This window comes from Ranitomeya imitator, chromosome 2 (genome assembly GCF_032444005.1).
Source record: "Ranitomeya imitator isolate aRanImi1 chromosome 2, aRanImi1.pri, whole genome shotgun sequence".
Classification (NCBI taxonomy): domain Eukaryota; kingdom Metazoa; phylum Chordata; class Amphibia; order Anura; family Dendrobatidae; genus Ranitomeya; species Ranitomeya imitator.
Window position 1 is genome coordinate 494,197,541 of NC_091283.1, and position 18,046 is coordinate 494,215,586.

General features: G+C 40.3%; 2 protein-coding genes across 2 annotated transcripts in view; one reads left to right on the forward strand and one right to left on the reverse strand.

The window, feature by feature from the left end:
- Positions 1–6,346, reverse strand: part of B4GALNT2 (beta-1,4-N-acetyl-galactosaminyltransferase 2 (SID blood group)) — a 320,444-nt gene extending 314,098 nt beyond the window's left edge. Inside the window, exon 1 of the mRNA XM_069751512.1 lies at positions 6,119–6,346. Coding sequence (XP_069607613.1) covers positions 6,119–6,294 — 176 coding nt within the window. The 5' untranslated portion in view covers positions 6,295–6,346. The remainder of the gene's footprint in view (positions 1–6,118) is intronic.
- The window catches only part of TMEM98 (transmembrane protein 98), a 170,832-nt gene continuing 158,909 nt past the window's right edge, over positions 6,124–18,046 (forward strand). The window contains exon 1 of the mRNA XM_069751515.1: positions 6,124–6,250. The gene's annotated coding sequence lies outside the window, so the exon portion shown is untranslated. The remainder of the gene's footprint in view (positions 6,251–18,046) is intronic.

Consider the following 18,046-nt stretch of genomic DNA (forward strand, 5'->3'; position numbering starts at 1 on the left):
GCATAGGCTCAGGTTTAACCTCAGGCAGTACCGCCAAATGGTGCACAGATTTACGCTCGCGCAAGCGTCGACCGATCTGAATGGCCAAGACAAAGACTCATTCAAACCAGCAGGCATAGGAAATCCCACCATGACATCCTTAAGAGCCTCAGAGAGACCCTTTCTGAACAAAGCTGCCAGCGCAGATTCATTCCACTGAGTGAGTACTGACCATTTCCTAAATTTCTGACAATATACTTCTATATCATCCTGACCCTGGCACAAAGCCAGCAAATTTTTCTCAGCCTGATCCACTGAATTAGGCTCATCGTACAGCAATCCGAGCGCCAGGAAAAACGCATCGACACTACTCAATGCAGGGTCTCCTGGCGCAAGAGAAAACGCCCAGTCTTGACGGTCGCCGCGCAAAAAAGAAATAATCAAAACCTTTTGAATAGGATTACCAGAAGAATGAGGTTTCAAGGCCAGAAATAGCTTACAATTATTTTTGAAACTTAGAAACTTAGTTCTATCTCCAAAAAACAAATCAGGAATAGGAATTCTTGGTTCTAACATAGATTTCTGATCAATAGTATCTTGAATTTTTTGTACATTTATAACGAGATTATCCATTGAAGAGCACAGACCCTGAATATCCATGTCCACACCTGTGTCCAGAATCACCCAAATGTCTAGGGAAAAAAAAAAAAAAAGTGAACACAGAGCAGAAAAAAAAAAAAAAATGATGTCAGAACTTTTTCTTTCCCTCTATTGAGAATCATTAGTTGGGCTCCTTGTACTGTTATGTTTGCTAATGACAGGTGTTATGAAGGCAATCCAGAAACACAGTGTGCTTAGCGATCAGAGCGCACACAGTGATCTGACAAATCCCCAAAAATACAAGAACGAGCTCTGAGACGTGGAAACTCTGTAGACTGCACACCTGATCCTATCCTAAACACAACTAAAAGCGGCTGTGGATTGCGCCTAACAACTACCTAGGCAACTCGGCACAGCCTAAGAAACTAGCTAGCCTGAAGATAGAAAAATAGGCCTGACTTGCCCCAGAGAAATTCACCAAAGGAAAAGGCAGCCCCCCACATATAATGACTGTGAGTAAGATGAAAAGACAAAACGTAGGGATGAAATAGATTCAGCAAAGTGGGGCCCGATATTCTAGGACAGAGCGAGGACAGTAAAGCGAACTTTGCAGTCTACAAAAAACCCTAAAGCAAAACCACGCAAAGGGGGCAAAAAAAAACCACCGTGCCGAACTAACGGCACGGCGGTACACCCTTTGCGTCTCAGAGCTTCCAGCAAAAAAAAAGACAAGCTGGACAGAAAAAAAGCAACAAAAAAGCAAAAGCACTTAGCTATACAGAGCAGCAGGTCACAGGAACAATCAGGAGAAGCTCAGATCCAACACTGAAACATTGACAAGGAGCAAGGATAGCAGCATCAGGCGGAGTTAAGTAATGAAGCAGTTAACGAGCTCACCAGAACACCTGAGGGAGGAAGCTCAGAGATGCAGTACCACTTGTGACCACAGGAGTGAATTCAGCCACAGAATTCACAACAGTAAACATCAGGTTACTAAGCGCAGGGCCGCGCTTAGTAACCCGATGTTTACCCTGGTTACCATCCTAAAAGTAAAAAAAACAAACGCTTCATACTTACCTTCCGCTGTCTGTCCTCGGCGCTGTGCTTCTCTGTACTGGCTGTGAGCACAGCGGCCGGAAAGCACAGCGGTGACGTCACCGCTCTGCTTTCCGGCCGCTGTGCTCACAGTGAGTGCAGGAAAGCACAGCGCCGGAGGACAGACAGTGGAAGGTAAGTATGAAGCGTTTGTTTTTTTTACATTTACAATGGTAACCAGGGTAAACATCGGGTTACTAAGCGCGGCCCTGCGCTTAGTAACCCCCGATGTTTACCCTGGTTACCAGTGAAGACATCGCTGAATCGGTGTCACACACGCCGATTCAGCGATGTCAGCGGGAGAGCTAGCGACCAAATAAAGTTCTGGCCTTCTAGCCCCGACCAACGACATCACAGCAGGATTCTGATCGCTGCTGCGTGTCAAACTGAACGATATCGCTAGCGAGGACGCTGCAACGTCACGGATCGCTAGGGTTATCGTTTAGTGTGAAGGTATCTTTAGTTTCATTTCTCTATTTTAATTGGTTTGTCTGGGAAACACCAGTACCTTCCCATCTTTAAAGGCTGTGTGAAACCTGGGAAGCCTCTTGTGCTGCAGAGCTGCAGGAGATCAGATATCAGTGTTTTGGCTTCTCCGGCTCATTGTCCCTGAATGCGTCACACCTTTGACGGTTAGTATTTGCTGTTTTTATTCATCCCAATTGTTTTTTTAGCTTGTTTTATGAATAGCTAGTGCTAAATTTGTGGATTTGTCATAGCAGGTTTTGTTAGAAATAAGAGTGCGCTTCTCTGGCACATTGCGCCCTAACACATATTCTCTCTCTTGCTTCAGCTTTTCTTCTGAAATGGCGAGGAGAATATTTGACTTGTCAAATGCCCTTTATGTTGAGCAAGTGCAAAATATACTGCTTGATGATCATGAGACAGACCCCTTACAGCTAGAAGATTTAGGGGAAGAAAGTGACATTGATTCAGACGATGATGTGGAAGAATGTCCAGATGTGTCTGATACAGATCAAGATGGAGAGAGTGAGGAGGATGCTCAAGAGTAGACATAGAAACATTATTTGGGCAAAGATAAAACAACAAAATGGATAAAAAAAGCCACCCCTTAAACGTTCTCGCACACGCTCGCATAATTTTTTGACCACCTTCCTGGTGTCATAGGAACTGCAAGGAATGCTAAAAGTAAAATGGAATGCTGGAACTGTTTATTCACTGATGACATTCTGGTCACAATTGTGACATATACAAATCAGTACATGGACACCATTAGGGACAGTTTCATTAGAAAGCGAGATGTCAACCCTATTGATGTAATTGAACTGAGGGCGTTTAATGGTTTGCTATATCTTGCAGGCGCCTATAGGGCAAACCAACAGAGTTTGGAGGAGCTCTGGGGTAGAGATGGGGATGGCATTGAGAAATTTTCCTTAGAAATGAATATAAAGAGATTCAAAATTATAATGCGGTGTCTTCGTTTTGACGACAGAAGTTCCAGAACTGAGCGAAAAAAATATGACCGGCTTGCTGCGATTCGTGAGATGTTTGAAAAATTTGTGCACACCTGTCAAATAAGCGATTGGCTTGGTCAAAATGTCACTATTGATGAAATGCTCCCGGGATTTCGTGGTAGATGTGGCTTTCGGCAATATATCCCATCTAAACCAAACAAATATGGGCTAAAAATGTTTGCCCTTGCTGACTCCAGGATTCCTTATACCTACAATATGGAAGTTTATGCGGGGAAACAGCCAGCAGGTCCATATTGTGTAAGCGACACCGAGTGAGGTGGTAAAGCGAATGGCTGAGCCTTTGTATGGGTCGGGGAGAAAAATGACTGCAGATAACTGGTTTACTGATGTGGGTTTGATTGATTTTTTTGAAATCCAAAAAAATATCATATGTGGGTACTGTGCGAAAAAATAAAACACAATTGCCGCCACAGTTTATCAATGTGAAAGGGAGAGAACAATACCACGGTATGTTTGGATTTAGTGTTGGCAAAGTTTTAGTGTCCTATGTCCCACGCAAGAACAAAAATGTTATTCTTGTATCCTCGCTTCATGATGATGATGCGATCGATCCTCGGTCTGAAGCACAAAATAAGACGGAAATGATAACGTTTTACAACGAAACCAAGGGTGGTGTAGACACTGCAGATCATATGTGTGCTACTTTCAGCGTGTGCAGAAATGTCAGGCGCTGGCCAATGGTCATTTTTTTCACTATGCTAAATGTGTCAGGAATAAATTCTCAAGTTATTTACATAGGCAACCAGCTGGGATCACAGCGTAGAAGACTATCTAAAAACATTGGCTCATGAACTGGTCATCGCAGAGCTTCGCAGAAGAAGTGTGAAAACAATTGGAATACCCTCTAGCATGCAAATGCGGCTGAGAAAATTTCGCACAGAACATGAACACGAAGAATCACCAGCTCCCCCATCTCCCAAAAGAGAGATGCCACGCCTGCGCTGTAGAAACAGGACGCGGGAGACTCTCAAATTATGCATGTAAACATTGCAAAAATGCTATTTGCCTGTCTCATGCAGAAATGATCTGCAAATCCTGCTCATTGCTCTGCAAGTGGACTTTTACAGGTGAACTGCTAACATCTGATTGTACTGTACTCAAAATCAGTCACTATTTCAGCAACCTTATTTATTTTGCTTGTCTAAATTTTATGTTTACTAATAATTTTTGAAGAAAACTGTCGGGTTTTTTTTTTTTGCAAGTAGCAAAATGTGTGCACTTTGAAACATATTACTTTTCTGGTTAGTAAACATTTTTTTCCCACCGGATTATGTGTATTCTCATTTATTACATTCCTATTAAGGTAACTGATCACTTTTAGAGCACTGAAATTTTTAAAAAAGGAAAATATAGCCAATTTCCTTGCCTGTGCCGGACAGGCGCAATGCCCCTAAACTCGTTATGAAACATATTGCCCCTGACGGAGGGTTAATATCTGCCCTCAGTCACTGGCTTTCCAGCTCTGGTGGAGAAAATTGCGCGTGAGCCCACGCCAATTTTTTCCGTGATTTAACCCTTTATTTTAACAGCTAGATCCCCCAAATTTTACACACACACTTATAACATTACTAATGAGGAATATGTAAAAAAAAATAAGGGATATGAAATGGTTTACTGTATGTAACCATGTCTCATATCCTGTCAAGTTTGGGAAGGCGATAAGAAAAGCCGGCAATTGAATTACCGGCTTTTCTGCTATCTAGCGCTGTATCCCTATACTATGTGTAGACATTTATTCTATCTATTCTAATAAAACCTGTCAGTGTGATTTTACTCTACACCGCACTGAATTGCCGGCTTTTCTAGAGAACACTGCTGCGTATTTCTCGCAAGTCACACTGTTGGTCCGTGTGTAATCCGTATTTTTCTCGCGATTTTCTACAGCCGTACAAGACCGTATAATATGGATGCGTAAAATACGGCAGATAGGAGCTGGGCCATAGAGAATCATTGTACCGTGTGCAATTTGTATTTTCTGCGCCTCTCATACGTCCATAAAACTCGCTAGTGTGACGCCGGCCTCAGAGTGATTGATTATGTACTACTCTGGCACCAGGTGCACGCCTCTTAATGAATTTGGCTTATTTTACTCAAACGTGCCCTACATTACGTCTGACGTACAAAACTCCACTATTAATAAAATGCCTACAAGTTAGTAGTACATAAAATTAAGCCTTTTAATGTTGCCTATTGACTATAAAGTTTCTATATGGTAAGTAAAAATAAACCTTTTATCTCCTGTCTGTCAAAAAAAATATTTTCTTTTAAAGCCAAAGCCAGACAGTCTTGTACAGATTTGTGATTGTATTTATCATGATTTTACTGTGGATGATGAATGTTTCTATTGTGTTCGTATCACTATTCTATGCCACAGACATAGCACTTAGTTGTCCAGGACAAAAAAAAAAAAAAAAGAAACAAATACAGTATAATATTCATCGTATCAATCCAGCCTTCTTGTAGCATTCACATGGGAATGCTTTCATTATAACATACTAGTGTATCATTGCTAATAAAACAATTTCTTGATTTATCAATGTCATATTAGTCAAAAGTTTTACATTTAAAATGTCTTTGCTTTATGGTAAGAGACAAAGTATATATATATATATATATATATATATATATATATATATATATATATATATATATATATATATATATATATATATATAGATATATATATATATCTATATATATATATATCTATATATATATATATATATCTATATATAGAGATATATATATATATATATATATATATATATATATATAGATATATATATCTATATATATATAGCGCTCATATATCATGTTAACGAAAGGATATTCAAAAATTCAATCCGTTTCCAAAAATACAGTTGTAAGATACAGTAATATATTATTTCTGCACCTGGCACTCTCCCTCTGGCGGGCTCAGTCTTTGTCCCAACATGACTGTTACGCACCTGTTGTCCTCCACCACAGGTCGCAGCTCCCTCTGCTCCTCATATTCTGGATGACTGTGGGATGGGAATAGCTTCTCTGTAAAACCAAGCAGAAAACTTCCCAGGATGAAGGAAATTAGCAGGATCAAACAGGTATGTGTTCTCCTCAGATAAAACTTTTTACTAACTGCCATCATTCTGATGCTGAAGGAACTCAAGTGTCCTTGTAGTAACTAACGAGCCTGGTATGAATACCTGACAACTACCAGTACACACCCACCTGTCAGGTATGGTCACATAGCTTGTACTACCACTTTCCAATATGAAATCCTGTTTAGCCTGCTTTTGTTTTTCTTCAATGGATTAGGGCAGCTGAGACCCTGCCTTTTTTGGGCTCTTGTTGGAGTGTCATGTTTAAATAATGCTGTTTGGTTTTCATTACTTCCTGGTATTTGGCTTCGAGAAAACATTATTATCCAATGTGGAAATGCACTGAAGATGTGTGTGCGTTTTTTTTTTTTTTTACGACTAATGCAAGTCGGTGTGAGAAAGCTGCACATACTGTAATTGCCACCAATTGTCAGGGAGACGCAACTCCGCTGCCTTCAGACGTCAGGACAAATACGGATTTGACTGACGAGAAATGGAAGAGGTCCCAGCAGCCACCACATAGATATAGATTATATATAATCTATATATATAATTTATATATATATATAATCTATTTATGTGTGTGTGTGTGTGTATTATATATATATATATATATATATATATATATATATATATATATATATATATATATATATATGGTATATATATATATAATGAGAGAGAGAGAGAGAAAAAAAAGAGAAAAAGCTATATATATATATATATATATATATATATATATATATATATTATATAAAATCTATATTGTGTGTTTTGTTTGTTTGTTTTTTTTATAGAGATTTACCTTAAGATTTAACCATGCTGCTATGTGCAAGTGCTGAAAATTGGCATCCGGAAATGCACTAATCATTTATTTGTAAAATTTCCCTAGTAATCAGTTTATAAACTGATTGTGATTAAATGTTGCTATATACATCTGATGTTTGTGCCTATTACTGCTTGTGAAAAGATGGTCACAGCTGAAACATTGCCACACCATATGGGCTAATCAAGTGCTTTTTTCACTCTCGGGTGCAGTGCTGCCTGTTTTTTTTTTTTGTGTGTGGAGCATATTAATTCATTGATGTTCCACAATGTCCAAGTGAAGAACCAAAAATCAAGATCAGGCTCCCAGCTACACGCTGAAAGAGACCGTGAGAAGGGCAACACAATAAAAAAAGTTGTAATAATAAAATATATAGAGATTGAGAGTAGAAATGTGACCATTGCACAATGTACAAAGGTTTACAAAAATTACCCAAAGGGTCTGTATCATAAATGCTTAGGCCATGTGCACATGTTCAGGTTTTTTCGCATTTTTTTCACGTTTTTTCGTGCTAAAAATGCTATAAAAACTCATTAAAAAACACATACATTATGCATTCTATCATTTAGAATGCATTCTGCATGTTTTGTGCACATGGATGCGTTTTTTTCCGCGGTAAAAAAATGAGCATGTTCATTATTTTTGCGGATTTTCTGCGTTTTTCCCGCAATTCTATGCATTTGGGAAAAAACGCACAAAAAACGCATCAAAAACGCGTGCGGATTTCTGGCAGAAATGTCCGGTTTTTGTCAGGAAAATTTCTGCAAGAAATCCTGACGTGTGCACATACCCTTAAAGAGACCGTGATGGGGACCTCACAATAAATTTTTCAGTTATCAAAATATGTGGATATAGGGAGTGCAAGTTTCACTATTCCACAGTGTGGAAGAAAGAGAGGTGTTTCCAGCACGTCCATCCCTTTTTAAATAACATTTCCTTTTTACTAGAACATTTTTAAAAAAATAATTTGTAAAATTGAGAGAGAGACTCTGTGCCTGACATGTTTCTGGCGCACCGCGGCGCCCTTATTCATGGGATCTATTTCACAGTGTAAAAAGTTTAAAAAATGTAAAAACATTACCCATGGTGAGTACTCATACAGCTCAGGCAAAAATTAAGAAACCACTGCAAAATTGTCAGTTTGTCAGATTTTTCTCTATTATAGGTATATTTTTGAGTAAAATGTAAATTGTTCTTTTATTCTATAAACCTCTGACAACATGTCTCCGAATTTCCAAGCAATAAATTTTGTAAAAAAAAATTTCTGACAAAGAAAAATGGTCAAAATGTAAAAACAAACAAAACAAAACCCCCAGTGCTTTCAGACCTCAAATAATGCAAAGAAAATGGAAGATTCTCTAACCTGTAGATTACAGGAGATCAGGTCACGGGGAACAATGTGAGTGAGGATTTAGAACTTTGCAGAAGTATCACTGAATCTTTGATGTATCTATTCAGCATTAGTACAGTACATGCTATACAGTTGTGGGAATTAGCCCTGAGCTTGTAATCAGTAAGCAAAGAGACACATATATCTACCCTGGAGCTGTAGTCATAAAACGAGCTTCATTTTATATTTGAGAAGCAATACAAAAAAACTGAGTAGTAAAAAAAATTAGAAATACCTTTTTAATGAACAAAAGTTGAATGCAAATAAGGCTTAACAAAGTATTTCCATCTCCATGATCCTATCCCAATATGTAGTAGGTGTAGTAATAATAATAATATTAGCAAATGCCTCCAATTAGAAATGTAGTATAGTTCTTCTGATTTACTATTTCGCTTTCCTCATGTGTAGGCATTGCAGGACCTTAGGTAACCATGGTTATGACCACTCATACAGCAACAGTTAGGCCGGCGTCACACACAGCGTATGAAAATACGGTCCGTATATTACGGCCGTAATACGCTGAAAAGTCCCCAAAATAGTGGTCCGTAGCTCCACCGTAGGCAGGGTGTGTCAGCGTTTTTTGCGCATGGCATCCTCCGTATGTAATCCGTATGGCATCCATACTGCGTGTGTTTATCGCAGGCTTGCAAAACCGACATACGGCTATACAAGGGATACAGGTGTAAAAAAAAAAAACATGTATACTGTCTATATATATATATATAATGTCAGTAGACACATATATGTATATATATTAATATTTCATCCAGCGCGATATAGCAGAAAGCTGGTGATTCAATTACCGGCTTTTGCTTTCTCCTTCCTAAACCCGACATGATATGAGACCTGGTTTACATACAGTAAACCATCTCATATCACCATTTTTTTTTGCATATTCCACACTGCTAATGTTAGTAGCGTGTCTATGCAAAATTTGGCCGTTCTAGCTATTAAATTAAAGGGTTAAATGGCGGAAAAAATTGGCGTGGGCTCCCGCGCAATTTTCTCCGCCAGAGTAGTAAAGCCAGTGACTGAGGGCAGATATTAACAGCCTGGAGAGGGTCCACGGTTATTGGCCCCCCCTGGCTAAAAACATCTGCCCCCAGCCACCCCAGAAAAGGCACATCTTGAAGATGCGCCTATTCTGGCACTTGGCCACTCTCTTCCCATTCTCGTGTAGCGGTGGGATATGGGGTAATGAAGGGTTAATGCCACCTTGCTATTGTAAGGTGACATTAAGCCAAATTAATAATGGAGAGGCGTCAATTATGACACCTATCCATTATTAATCCAATACTAGTAAAGGGTTAAAAAAAACACACACACATTAAAAATTAATTTAATTAAAAAATCACAAAGGTTGTTGTATTAATTGATTCTACTCTCAATCCACTCACTGAAGACCCTCGATCTGTAAATAAAAAAAATAATAATAAACCAACAATATACATACCTTCCGAGGATCTGTCACGTCCAACAATATAAATCCATCTGAAGGGGTTAAAATATTTTGCAGCCACGAGCTCTGCTAATGCAGGATGCTCATTTCTGCAAAACCCCGGCGAATGAAGCTAAATATAGGTCAATGACCTATATTTACCTGCATTTGCGGTGAGGCGCCCTCTGCTGGCTGTTCCTAGATCGTGGGAACTTTCCTTGAAAGCTCCCTGGCTCGAGATCATAAGAGGGCGCCCTCTGCTGGTTGTCCTCATATGAACTCGAGCCGGGGAGCTTTCTAGGAAAGTTCCCACGATCTAGGAACAGCCTCACCGCAAATGCAGGTAAATATAGGTCATTGACCTACTTTACCTACATTCTCCGGGGTTTTGCAGACATGAGCAGCTGCATTAGCGGAGCTCTTGGCTGCAAAATATTTTAACCCCTTCAGATGGATTTACATCGTTGGACGTGACAGATCCTCAGAAGGTATGTATATTGTTGGTTTATTTATTTTTTTTTATTTACAGATCGAGGGTCTTCAGTGAGTGGATTGAGAGTAGAATAAATTAATACAACAACCTTTGTGATTTTTTTCATTAAATTAATTTTTAATAATGTGTGTGTTTTTTTTAACCCTTTACTAGTATTGGATTAATAATGGATAGGTGTCATAATTGACGCCTCTCCATTATTAATCTGGCTTAATGTCACCTTACAATAGCAAGGTGGCATTAACCCTTCATTACCCCATATCCCGCCGCTACACGGGAATGGGAAGAGAGTGGCCAAGTGCCAGAATAGGCGCATCTTCCAGATGTGCCTTTTCTGGGGTGGCTGGGGGCAGATGTTTTTAGCCAGGGGGGGCCAATAACCGTGGACCCTCTCCAGGCTATTAATATCTGCCCTCAGTCACTGGCTTTACTACTCTGGCGGAGAAAATTGTGCGGGAGCCCACGCCAATTTTTTTCGCCATTTAACCCTTTAATTTACTAGCTAGAACGACCAAATTTTGCATAGACACACTACTAACATTAGTAGTGTGGAATATGCAAAAAAAATGGGGATATGAGATGGTTTACTGTATGTAAACCAGGTCTCATATCATGTCGGGTTTAGGAAGGAGAAAGCAAAAGCCGGTAATTGAATCACCAGCTTTCTGCTATATCGCGCTGGATGAAATAATAATATATCTATATATATATAATTGTCTAAGGGTTTTTCTGTCTTTCTGTCTGTCTGTCTGTCTGTCTGTCCTGGAAATCCTGCGTCTCTGATTGGTCAAGGCCGCCAGGCCTCGACCAATCAGCGACGGGCACAGCATGGCGACGATGATGTCATAAAGGTTGCCTCGACCAATCAGCGACGAGCACAGTCTGCCGCGAATTCGCCTCGACCAATCAGCGACGGGCACAGTATCTACGTAGATGTCATAATGGACGCCATGGCGACGATGATGTCATAAAGGTTGCCTCGACCAATCAGCGACGGGCACAGTCTGCCGCGAATTCTGGAATCATCATTGTCCATATACTACGGGGACATGCATATTCTAGAATACCCGATGCGCTAGAATCGGGCCACAATCTAGTATACATATATGTGTCTACTGACATATATATATATATATATATATATATATATATACCTATTCTATGTGTACACATTTATTCTACCTATTCTACTGTAAGCTGTCAGTGTGATTTTACTGTACACCGTACTAAATTACCGGCTTTCTGCTATATCGCGCTGGATGAAATATCTATCTATATATATAATTGTCTAAGGGTTTTTCCGTCTGTCTGTCTGTCTGTCTTTCTGTCTGTCTGTCTGTCTGTCTGTCCTGGAAATCCCGGCTCTCTGATTGGTCGAGGCCGCCAGGCCTCGACCAATCAGAGACCGGCACAGCATCGACGTAGAAATCCCGCGTCTCTGATTGGTCGATGCCGCCAGTCTGATTGACACTTCTATATTGATCAGTCCTCCTGACACTTCTATATTGATCAGTCCTCCTGATACCTCTATATTGATCAGTCCTCCTGACAGTTCTATATTGATCAGTCCTCCTGACACTTCTATATTGATCAGTCCTCCTGACACTTCTATATTGATCAGTCCTCCTGACACTTCAATATTGATCAGTCCTCCTGACACTTCAATATTGATCAGTCCTCCTGACACTTCTATATTGATCAGTCCTCCTGGCACTTCTATATTGATCAGTCCTCCTGACACTTCAATATTGATCAGTCCTCCTGATACCTCTATATTGATCAGTCCTCCTGACATTCTACATTGATCAGTTCTCCTGACACCTCTATATTGATCAGTCCTCCTGACATTCTATATTGATCAGTCCTCCTGACACTTCTATATTGATCAGTCCTCCTGACACTTCTATATTGATCAGTTCTCCTGACACTTCTATATTGATCAGTCCTCCTGACACTTCTATATTGATCAGTCCTCCTGACACTTCTATATTGATCAGTCCTCCTGACACTTCTATATTGATCAGTCCTCCTGACACTTCTATATTGATCAGTCCTCCTGACACTTCTGTATTGATCAGTCCTCCTGATACCTCTATATTGATCAGTCCTCCTGACACTTCTATATTGATCAGTCCTCCTGACACTTCTGTATTGATCAGTCCTCCTGATACCTCTATATTGATCAGTCCTCCTGACACTTCTATATTGATCAGTCCTCCTGACACTTCAATATTGATCAGTCCTCCTGACACTTCTATATTGATCAGTCCTCCTGACACTTCTATATTGATCAGTCCTCCTGACACTTCTATATTGATCAGTCCTCCTGACACTTCTGTATTGATCAGTCCTCCTGACACTTCTATATTGATCAGTCCTCCTGACACTTCTATATTGATCATTCCTCCTGACACCTCTATATTGATCAGTCCTCCTGACACTTCTATATTGATCAGTCCTCCTGACATTCTATATTGATCAGTCCTCCTGACACTTCTATATTGATCAGTCCTCCTGATACCTCTATATTGATCAGTCCTCCTGACACTTCTATATTGATCAGTCCTCCTGACACTTCTATATTGATCAGTCCTCCTGACACTTCTATATTGATCATTCCTCCTGACACCTCTATATTGATCAGTCCTCCTGACTCTTCTATATTGATCAGTCCTCCTGACACTTCTATATTGATCAGTCCTCCTGACACCTCTATATTGATCAGTCCTCCTGACACTTCTATATTGATTAGTCCTCCTGACACTTCTATATTGATCAGTCCTCCTGATACCTCTATATTGATCAGTCCTCCTGACACTTCTATATTGATCAGTCCTCCTGACACTTCTATATTGATCAGTCCTCCTGACATTCTATATTGATCAGTCCTCCTGACACTTCTATATTGATCAGTCCTCCTGACACTTCTATATTGATCAGTCCTCCTGACACCTCTATATTGATAAATCCTCCTGACACTTCTATATTGATCAGTGAGACCGGCACAGCATCGACGTAGAAATCCCGCGTCTCTGATTGGTCGAGGCCGCCAGTCTGATTGACACTTCTATATTGATCAGTCCTCCTGACACTTCTGTATTGATCAGTCCTCCTGACACTTCTGTATTGATCAGTCCTTCTGACACTTCTGTATTGATCAGTCCTCCTGACACTTCTATATTGATCAGTCCTCCTGACACTTCTATATTGATCAGTCCTCCTGACACTTCTATATTGATCAGTCCTCCTGACACTTCTATATTGATCAGTCCTCCTGACACTTCAATATTGATCAGTCCTCCTGACACTTCTATATTGATCAGTCCTCCTGACACTTCTATATTGATCAGTCCTCCTGACACTTCTATATTGATCAGTCCTCCTGACACTTCTATATTGATCAGTCCTCCTGACACTTCAATATTGATCAGTCCTCCTGACACTTCTATATTGATCAGTCCTCCTGACACTTCAATATTGATCAGTCCTCCTGACACTTCTATATTGATCAGTCCTCCTGACACTTCTATATTGATCAGTCCTCCTGACACCTCTATATTGATCAGTCCTCCTGACACTTCTATATTGATCAGTCCTCCTGACATTCTATATTGATCAGTCCTCCTGACACTTCTATATTGATCAGTCCTCCTGACACCTCTATATTGATCAGTCCTCCTGATACCTCTATATTGATCAGTCCTCCTGACACTTCTATATTGATCAGTCCTCCTGACACTTCTATATTGATCAGTCCTCCTGACTCTTCTATATTGATCAGTCCTCCTGACACTTCTATATTGATCAGTCCTCCTGACACTTCTATATTGATCAGTCCTCCTGACACTTCTATATTGATCAGTCCTCCTGACACTTCTATATTGATCAGTCCTCCTGACACTTGACGATGATGTCATAAAGGACGTAGATATCCCGCGTCTCTGATTCAGCGACGGGCACAGTATCGACGTAGATGTCATAATGGTTGCCATGGCGACGATGATGTCATAAAGGTTGCCTCGACCAATCAGCGACGGGCACAGTCTGCCGCGAATTCTGGAATCATCATTGTCCATATACTAAGGGGACATGCATATTCTAGAATACCCGATGCGCTAGAATCGGGCCACAATCTAGTATATATATAATTGTCTAAGGGTTTTTCCGTCTGTCTGTCTGTCTGTCTGTCTGTCCTGGAAATCCCGGCTCTCTGATTGGTCGAGGCCTGGCGGCCTCGACCAATCAGAGACCGGCACAGCATCGACGTAGAAATCCCGCATCTCTGATTGGTCGAGGCCGCCAGGCCTCGACCAATCAGCAACGGGCACAGTGACGATGATGTCATAATGGTTGCCATGGCGATGATGATGTCATAAAGGTTGCCTCGACCAATCAGCGACGGGCACAGTCTGCCGCGAATTCTGGAATCATCATTGTCCATATATTACAGGGACATGCATATTCTAGAATACCCGATGCGTTAGAATCGGGCCACAATCTAGTATATATATATGTGTCTCACTGACCTATATATATATATACCTATTCTATGTGTACATATTTATTCTACCTATTCTATTGTAAGCTGTCAGTGTGATTTTACTGTACACCGCACTGAAATACCGGCTTTTCTCTCTAACACCGCTGCGTATTCCTCGCAAGTCACACTGCTGGTCCGTGTGTAATCCGTATTTTTGGGGCTTCCATAGACTTTCATTGACGTTTTATTTGCGCAATACGGTGACAAACGCAGCATGCTGCGATTTTCTACGGCCGTAGAAAGCCGTATAATACTGATCAGTTTAATACGGCAGATAGGAGCAGGGGCATAGAGAATAATTGTGCCGTATGTTTTGCGAGTTTTATGGACGTAGTTTCTGCGCTCTTACGTCCGTAAAACTCGCAAGTGTGACACTGGCCTTAGTAAGTTGCTAATTGCGCCTACTACATATTGGGATAGGATCTTGTAGATGGGAATACCCCTTTAATTAAAGGAGTTGTCCACCACTGGACAACCCCTCCTTAACAGCTCCACAATCATTTCTAAAATAAAAAATGCATATTTACCTCAAAGCTGTGTCCACAGAAAGTAACGTGAATTAATATTATTATCATTATTATAATAATGTCACCGACCAGGGACACAGCACTGAGATTGGAGGAACAATGAAGGTCAGGGAGGTAAGTATGCAGGTCTTTAATGATGAAATGTGGAGCTATTAAGAAGAGGTTGTTTGGTAGTGGACAACCTCTTTAATGTACAGTTTAATTAAATATTATAATTTATTTTGTGTTTAGTTTCCTCTCTGTTTCCAAAATCATCTACTCTGAGTGAATGAGAACATTCTAGATAGCTGCTCAGACTATCCACTGTGCAAATAAAGATGTGGCGTCTCTTTGATTTGAGCTGGACGTTACTTATATAGCTCCCCATGGCGGGGTCTCAGGGTTTCAGTCCTGCTTGGCCCTTATTCACATTTACGTAATTTAACATATGGTAAGGTTTTGATACAAGAGATTAGGACTGTCCCAAGTAGGATCACCTTGATGTGGTGGGAAGGCCTTTACATTTTTTTTTTTAACCAAAAAATGTTAACTATTTACCCTATGTTATTTTCATGCACTATTTTTTTTAAATTAATTTACTGCAGGGTATTTGCTCACTTTGTTTTTATCTTGCGTTTTGTTAGACTATCCTGCGCACATCCATCCAGGCTCATGTATTGTACCTAATAATAATGATAATAATTTTATTTCTATAGAGCCATCATATTCAACAGTACTTTAAGGCTGTGTGCACACGTTGCTGTTTTTTCGCGTTTTTTCCAGATAAAAACGCTATAAAACCGCAAAAAAAAAAAAAACGCATACAGTAAGCATCCCATTATTTAGAATGAATTCCGCATGTTTTGTGCACATGATGCGTATTTTTTTCCGCGAAAAAAACACATCGCGGTAAAAAATGCAGCATGTTCATTAATTTTGCGGGGTATTTTTGCGGATTTCCCACTACAAAATGCATTGGGAAATGTCCGGAAAAAAAACGCATCAAAAATGCATGCAGATTTCTTGCGGATTTCTTGCAGAAAATTTCAGGTTTTTCTCAGGAATTTTCAGCGAGAAATCCTGAACGTGTGCACATAGCCTTAAAGTCAGGGGGGACATGTTCAGACAATATCAGACATTGCAGAGTAGCACATAATTCACCAATTTAAAGGGAACCTGTCACATGAAAAAATAACTGTTAAACTGCTGGTATGGGGTTAATATGCAGGTTAATAGCATTCTGAACCTGCCCAATGCCCACACTGAGCTCTGCTGCCAAGAGGAAATTATCTTTATTCACTCCAATGTTCAATCACAGGGAGGCGCCGACATGGGTTCAGTCATCACTTTCTGTATAGAAAGCAGTAAAAAATGTACCTGAAACCAGCACTGATTGGCAGCACGCCCAGCATTAGAGTCTGTTGTTAGTCAGCATTGGGGGTGGCTGAAATAAGATACAATAGATACCTATGATTAAGGGCAAGTCAGGATCCAATGCATCTGCAAATAATCCCAATATGCATATACGGGGATCTGATAACAATTTCACTCCATACACCCTTTCTATCAAGATTACCTTTTTCAAAAGCGTTTGATACCGTGCCGCACAAGAGGTTGGTACACAAAATGAGAATGCTTGGTCTGGGGGAAAATGTGTGTAAATGGGTTAGTAACTGGCTTAGTGATAGAAAGCAGAGGGTGGTTATAAATGGTATAGTCTCTAACTGGGTCGCTGTGACCAGTGGGGTACCGCAGGGGTCAGTATTGGGACCTGTTCTCTTCAACATATTCATTAATGATCTGGTAGACTGTTTATACAGTAAAATATCGATATTTGCAGATGATACAAAACTATGTAAAGCAGTTAATACAAGAGAAGATAGTATTCTGCTACAGATGGATCTGGATAAGTTGGAAACTTGGGCTGAAAGGTGGCAGATGAGGTTTAACAATGATAAATGTAAGGTTATACACATGGGAAGAAGGAATCAATATCACCATTACACACTGAACGGGAAACCACTGGGTAAATCTGACAGGGAGAAGGACTTGGGGATCCTAGTTAATGATAAACTTACCTGGAGCAGCCAGTGCCAGGCAGCAGCTGCCAAGGCAAACAGGATCATGGGGTGCATTAAAAGAGGTCTGGATACACATGATGAGAGCATTATACTGCCTCTGTACAAATCCCTAGTTAGACCGCACATGGAGTACTGTGTCCAGTTTTGGGCACCGGTGCTCAGGAAGGATATAATGGAACTAGAGAGAGTACAAAGGAGGGCAACAAAATTAATAAAGGGGATGGGAGAACTACAATACCCAGATAGATTAGCGAAATTAGGATTATTTAGTCTAGAAAAAAGACGACTGAGGGGCGATCTAATAACCATGTATAAGTATATAAGGGGACAATACAAATATCTCGCTGAGGATCTGTTTATACCAAGGAAAGTGATGGGCACAAGGGGGCATTCTTTGCGTCTGGAGGAGAGAAGGTTTTTCCACCAACATAGAAGAGGATTCTTTACTGTTAGGGCAGTGAGAATCTGGAATTGCTTGCCTGAGGAGGTGGTGATGGCGAACTCAGTCGAGGGGTTCAAGAGAGG